Source organism: Maylandia zebra, linkage group LG3 (genome assembly GCF_041146795.1).
Source record: "Maylandia zebra isolate NMK-2024a linkage group LG3, Mzebra_GT3a, whole genome shotgun sequence".
Lineage (NCBI taxonomy): Eukaryota > Metazoa > Chordata > Actinopteri > Cichliformes > Cichlidae > Maylandia > Maylandia zebra.
The window spans coordinates 62,991,202-62,997,443 of NC_135169.1; the positions used below are offsets into that span (position 1 = coordinate 62,991,202).

At 39.7% G+C, this 6,242-nt stretch overlaps 1 protein-coding gene across 1 annotated transcript; it reads right to left on the reverse strand.

Annotated features, from left to right (window-relative positions):
- Positions 1-1,382: 1,382 nt before the first annotated feature.
- LOC143416620 (uncharacterized) lies at positions 1,383-4,982 on the reverse strand. The gene is made up of 7 exons (XM_076882064.1): positions 4,933-4,982; positions 3,779-3,910; positions 3,511-3,582; positions 3,073-3,141; positions 2,636-2,855; positions 2,426-2,516; positions 1,383-2,051 (listed from the first exon to the last, which is right to left on the reverse strand). The coding sequence occupies exons 2-6, from the start codon at positions 3,908-3,910 to the stop codon at positions 2,449-2,451; spliced, it is 561 nt and encodes a 186-aa protein (XP_076738179.1). The 5' UTR covers positions 4,933-4,982; the 3' UTR covers positions 1,383-2,051; positions 2,426-2,448.
- Between the last annotated feature and the right edge of the window lie 1,260 nt (positions 4,983-6,242).

Here is a 6,242-nt window from a genome sequence, read left to right on the forward strand (position 1 = left end):
GGCCGACCTTTAACCTGGCACCGACGCCGAAACCTTACACTTATGCCCAACTAACGTTTCCAGTTGTCTTCTGACACCATGTTCCGTTATTTGAGGTTATGGATGTTATTTGACTGGAGGCATAACTGACAGACACACGAGACGTGCCATTACTCCAATGAGTGTCCTGTATTATTTTTCATCCCCCCCCCACAACAACAACCCAGCCGAAACGTTCCTACCGTTTAACATTTAGCTGATACTACAAGTAACAGCGCCCACAGCTGTATAGAAACTCCGTCATGCTAGCTAGCACGCAGTACGAGTTATCGTTAGCCACCACCCGTCGATCGGCGGCGAGCGATCGTGGTTGAAAGGAGAGACGCCTTACTGAAAAGGTGTTTTTTAGCGAAGGGTTGCTAGCCGGCGGCTAGCTAGCCGGCTAGCAGCAACATCGTGAGAAATCTCTTGCTAATATGGGATGTTTTGACAAAACGAGCAGATATTTAACGTTTACACACCTACATTCTCACCTGAAAATATCTTAAAAGTTTACTTTGTGACCTAGAAACACGAATAAGAGGAATATATTAAACCAAGTGGCAGCCGCCATTGTTTGACTCTGGAATATGGAGTTTGCAAAGTTTCAAAGTATCCAAATACGGGGACATACCACTAGAGTGAGCCAACACACCACAAATTAAGTGAGTGAGCAAACACACCACAAAGTAAGTAAAGTTTCACTTTCGTTCATTCCCATTCATTTGAATGGGCAAAAACTTGCATTAAAATATTCATATTTAAAAAACTATAGAAGTAATAAACACCAAAAGTCATAGCACACCATTCCTGATCCAGCCGCACAAAATGATATAACATATATGAAGCTTGTGTCAAAACTGTGGGATGAGTTATGCGCGGAAATTTCAGGCTGAAAAAGGAAAATAATAATAATAACTAGAAAGCGAAAATTTCTGAAGAAATTTTAAGTGTGCCTATGCTGCTGCCAATGAGTGTAGTTTGCTTTTAATGTGGTGCAATAAGTGCAGGTTGCCATTTATAACAATAGGGGGGAGCAATATGCAACATGAACATAGTTTGCTATTTATACCACAAGAGGGAGGGAAATTGAATACAGCTGATTTTCAAGTTAAAGAAAAGTAAGCTGTATTGTGATCTCTGCTATATGCAGTGCAGCATACAGAGATGAGAGAAAGATGCTCCAGTTACACCATTACAAAAGAAGTTAATCGATATAAAATAAATTATGTTTAAGTCTGAGGTGTTCAAGAGAAGTTACAATTTAGATTTTACAGTTTTGAGTCGTTTAAAGTGAACAGTTTAACAGATTGTAAACCAAAGTAAGTTTTCTTGGTAGAAAAAAAAAAGCCCATTAAGCGGTATTCAATTTGTATTTCAAAGGTATTTTAATGTGAAAAGGGAAAATTATGCAAATTATGAAATTTCCCCTTGTGGGACTAATAAAGGTATCTTATTGTATTCAAACTATATTTTGTACAAATACCATTTACAATAATGTATTCCATTTAAACATGATATTTAGATTGTGGTAAACAGCAAAGCAATATAAAATAAGGAAAAAGGAAACCATTCAAGTAACTTTATATTATGAACCGAAGAGTAAGGAAAAGTATAAATGAAAAGCATACAAGCATTAATGTATATAGATAAACCCAACAATCATATGACCCCCTATGAGCAAGCACTTTGGCGACAGTGGGAAGGAAAAACTCCCTTTTGACAGGAAGAAACCTCCGGCAGAACCAGGCTCAGGGAGGGGCAGCCATCTGCCGCGACCGGTTGGGGTGAGATGCAAACAAATCAAAAACTGTCCACAGAGCTACAGGGGGCACACTGGGATCGCAACAGCAGCCATAGAGGGAGACAGATTAGGATGTTCTTTCCAGTACTGAAGTAGGTCGCTTTTCTTATGTGTGCGTTTTTCTCTGAGAGGTAGGTCTCCACTTTAGTTTCTTCTCATGAGGCATTCACGGATACTTCTGGATAAGGGTCATTTGGAAGCAAGAGGTTGGCTGACTTTGCAAAAACAGCTAGAAAACAGATAAAAGCAAAACACAATTTAAAACAAAACAAGAGACATCACAAAGCGCAGGTTTCAGTTAGCGAACTGGCAAGTCATGATGATCTAATAAATATTTGCAAAAATAAATGTAACTTTAGAACTAAATTACCCAAAACTAAATTAAAAAGGAAGTAAAAGAGAGAAATTTGTTTAATACTGGTGTCTTTTGATTAAGTAAGTTGCCATGTGAGGTAAAACCACACGTGGCTGTAATTTGGTGGCCTGTATATAGTTCCAATCAAAGCGTATAGTTGGCTTAAATGGGTTTAATACTGGTGTCTTTTGATCACTTGACTGTATATAAACCTGTTGAACAAAAGGTGCATTTTAATTTCACTATACCTGCCCATCCTTGTAGCTGGTTTCTAGAAGAGTGGCACAGTTTCAACATCAGTGTAGAGCTTCTCCACTGCCTTCACTGGACAGAACACATCTGAGGAGTTATGAATGAATGGATGACTTAATGAATGGATGAGATTATAGTTTGTTTCAAACACTATCAATACCAAATGTTACAATATAAAGAAAGAAACAAAAAAAAATACAAATGACCTGTTATGGCAGGGATCCCATCAGGTGCAGTTGCAGTCTTTCTGTTCACGTTTCTGGTCAGCTCTTCAATGGATGACAGCACATCAGCAGTCTTATCTATGAGCTCCCACTGGTGAGCTGTCAGTGTTGCTGGTAGAGCGTGCTCAGTCGCAAAGACATGAAGATCACGTTTTTGTTGCAGTAGGCTTCGCACCACGTAGAGGCTGGTGTTCTGTTGTGTCTGCGTATAAGAGAACATGATTGACTTTATTTTTCAACAAATTCGGTTCAGAGTGTATAGGAATTAATAAAATAGAAGTACATTAAAGAACAAAGGGGATACAACAAAATTCTTGCTTTCATAATGCTAACATGTAACCATATGTCTTTAACATTTAATGGTAATGTAACTGTCCACTATAAATCCTTAATGGAGGAAGACGTTTTTTTAAATTTACCTTGCTGCCTGGAGGACATAAGGAGGTGGGTCTATTCTCCGTTACCAAGGACAACCTGGCTGGTGCTGTCTGCCAACCCAGGAAAAACAGTATATAATGTTAAGACATTAAGTGACCTGACACATTAATTTCACTCTAAAATGCAATGCATGGCATGAACTGGTATGCCAGTTGGGTAACAGATCGTTTTTCTAGTGGACGTGTGTCTGAAATCTGATGAGAGGTTATGTACAGTTAGTCAAAATTATAAAACCTACTAACAGATTTGAAACAGAATGGAATATTTGATACTGAACAGTAGTGGTTACTAAACTTACAGAGCAATAAAAAAGAAAATCCCTGCTGTTTGCATAATGCTGAGATGTAACCATGAATATGTCTATAACATGTAATTGTCTGTTGTAAATTCTTAATAGAGGAATATTTTTTGATATTTACCTTGATACCTGGGGAACATAAGGAGGTGGGTCTATCCTGTGTTTCCAAGGATAACCTTGCTGGTGCTATCTGCTAAAAGGGTATAGAAGGCATTAAGTGACCTGACACATTCATTTCATTTAAATGCTCTGCATACCATGCACTGTTATGCCAGTTGTGTGACATTATAACAAACAATCCTAAACTGTATGGGTAGGTGTTCTTAACTGTCTCAAACGTGTTTCGAAAACTGTTCAACTGTCTGTGATCACTACTATATCTTCTTTACCTGGTCAGATGGAAAACTACTGACTGCCTCATCTTGGTTGTGGCCAGTGAGCATTGGGACAGCAGGATCGACCAGGTCAAGTGGTTTCCAGCGCTTCTTTTGTGCCTGGGATCTTTTATTTTTTCTCGGCATCTGGTAGAATGTCAGCAGAAAAACAGAATATTAATTGTTGGCATTTCAAGCATGTGATCAGACCCAGCTTTCATTTTAAGTCAAGCATAATAACCAGGTAGCTGCATTGGTAGCCAAAAGACTTTACAATGCAGTAAATCGACAAACAGTAAATGAATCAAAAATTCTGATGTATACCAGCAATTTTTTATTTTAACCCTCTGATACACAAGATAACTACAAGAACCAAAAAATAATAATAAATCTCTCTTTTCTTTAAATAGACATATTGATAGTGTCACTGCCCGGTCTTAAGGCTTTGTTAAGTAAAGTTCCATAACAGTTTGTATATTGTAATTGGGAAAGTGATTACCTTGAAAGTTGGGAGGCAGATTTGTTGACCACGACAACTACTCCATTTTGGTGTACAGTAATTGGGAAAGTAATTACCTTGCAAAGCTGGGAGGCAGTGTTGTTGCTGGGGCGCTGGTAGAATGCCAGCAGCAAGCAAACCCAGATGTTCACAGCTCCTACTTAACACCTTAAACTTTCCAAACAAATCTTACAAGAACATTTGGCAAAGTGATTGGCTTGCACACCTAGGAGACAGTCTTGTTGCCCACAACAGTTTTGTTATAGAGTAATTGGAAAATTGGGTACCTTGCAAGGCTTACAGGCAGTCTCGTAGCTGGGAGGCGGTCTTGTTGCTGGGGCTCTGGCAAAATGCCAGCAGCAAGCAGACCCAGATGGTCACAGCTCCTACTTAACACCTTAAACTTTGCAAACAAATCTCACAAGAACAATTAGCAAACTGATTGGCTTGTAAAGCTGAAATGTAGCCTTGTACTGTCTGGTTTGAATGTCCCACTGAGAGACAAAGAGGAACTTTACTGTTTGGAAGGGAGTAAAAACACTGTACCATCTAATCTTAAGTTTTAATTACAAACAACGGCTCTGGAATAAAATGGCATCCAGTGCTAAACACACCTATTTTCTAGATATCAGCTGAACACACACATAGAAAATATAAGGGGGGCACTTACCTTGGCTGAAGCAAGAGTTGAGGTGTTAAAGGCTGCTGTAGTTAACGCCTTATAAAAACAGAAAAAGAGGTGTGAAACGCGGCTACAACGAAGCTATTGTTGCAGACGCGGGGACAGTCGCCTCTTAAGTTTTAATTACAAACGATACCTCTGGAATAAAGTGACATCCAAGTGCTAACCACAGAATCATTTTGTAGATATCAGCGTCAAGACACAGAAAATCACTTTCAAAGGTGGAGGGGACGGAGACTCTTACCTTCGCTGAATTGCCGCTAACTAGCTTTAGCATCGTGATCAATGACCTGCATTGGCCTGCATTTCTATAGCGCTTTACTAGTCCATAGGACCCCAAAGCGCTCTACACTATATTCAGTCATTCACCCATTCACACACTGGCGATAGCAAGCTACATTGTAGCCACAGCTGGCCTGGGGCGCACTGACAGAGGCGAGACCACCGAGACAAAGGACGTGAAACGCGATCGCCAAGATACACATACAAAGAAAAAATCACTTCGCTTCTTAAAAGTTTTAATTACAAACGATACCTCTGGAATAAAGTGACATCCAAGTGCTAACCACACCATCATTTTGTAGATACCTCATTTGTAGATACCATCATTTTGTAGACCGCGGCTGAATACCCGCTAACTAGCTTTAGCATCGTGCCGAACAAAGAACTCGCCAAGAATCACAAAAAAAAAAGAAAATCACTTTCAAAGCTAAGTTTCAAACCAGAGAGGGAGGGAGATACGCTTAACTTAGCCGAATAGCCACTAACCACACAGCCATTTTGTCGATATCAGCGTCAAGAAAAAAATCACTTTCAAAGGTCAATTTCAAACGGAGGAGGGACGGACACGCTTACCTCAGCTAAATACCCGCTAACTAGCTTTAGCATCCAGCTTCACCACGAGACAAAGAAATCACCCAAACACGCATAAATTCCAATCCAGGCAGAGAGACATACGCATAAATAAATCACTTTCAAACCGGGAGACGCTTAATATCCACTAAATAGCTTTAGCATCGTGCCGAACATGACCACGACAGACAAAGAATCACCCAGTCACATGAAAAAAATCGCGATCGCCAAGATACACATACAAAGAAAAAATCACTTCGCTTCTTAAAAGTTTTAATTACAAACGATACCTCTGGAATAAAGTGACATCCAAGTGCTAACCACACCATCATTTTGTAGATACCTCATTTGTAGATACCATCATTTTGTAGACCTCGGCTGAATACCCGCTAACTAGCTTTAGCATCGTGCCGAACATGACCACGACAAAGAATCACCCAGACACA

Excerpts from the sequence above, each read along its gene's own strand:
- LOC143416620 (XM_076882064.1), bottom strand. The coding sequence starts at position 3,910 with ATGCCGAGAAAAAATAAAAGATCCCAGGCACAAAAGAAGCGCTGGAAA. Across the intron at positions 3,583-3,778 it reads GTAGTTTTCCATCTGACCAG|CAGATAGCACCAGCAAGGTT; the intron begins GTAAAGAAGATA and ends ATACCCTTTTAG. Across the intron at positions 2,856-3,072 it reads TATGTCCTCCAGGCAGCAAG|ACACAACAGAACACCAGCCT; the intron begins GTAAATTTAAAA and ends TCTTATACGCAG.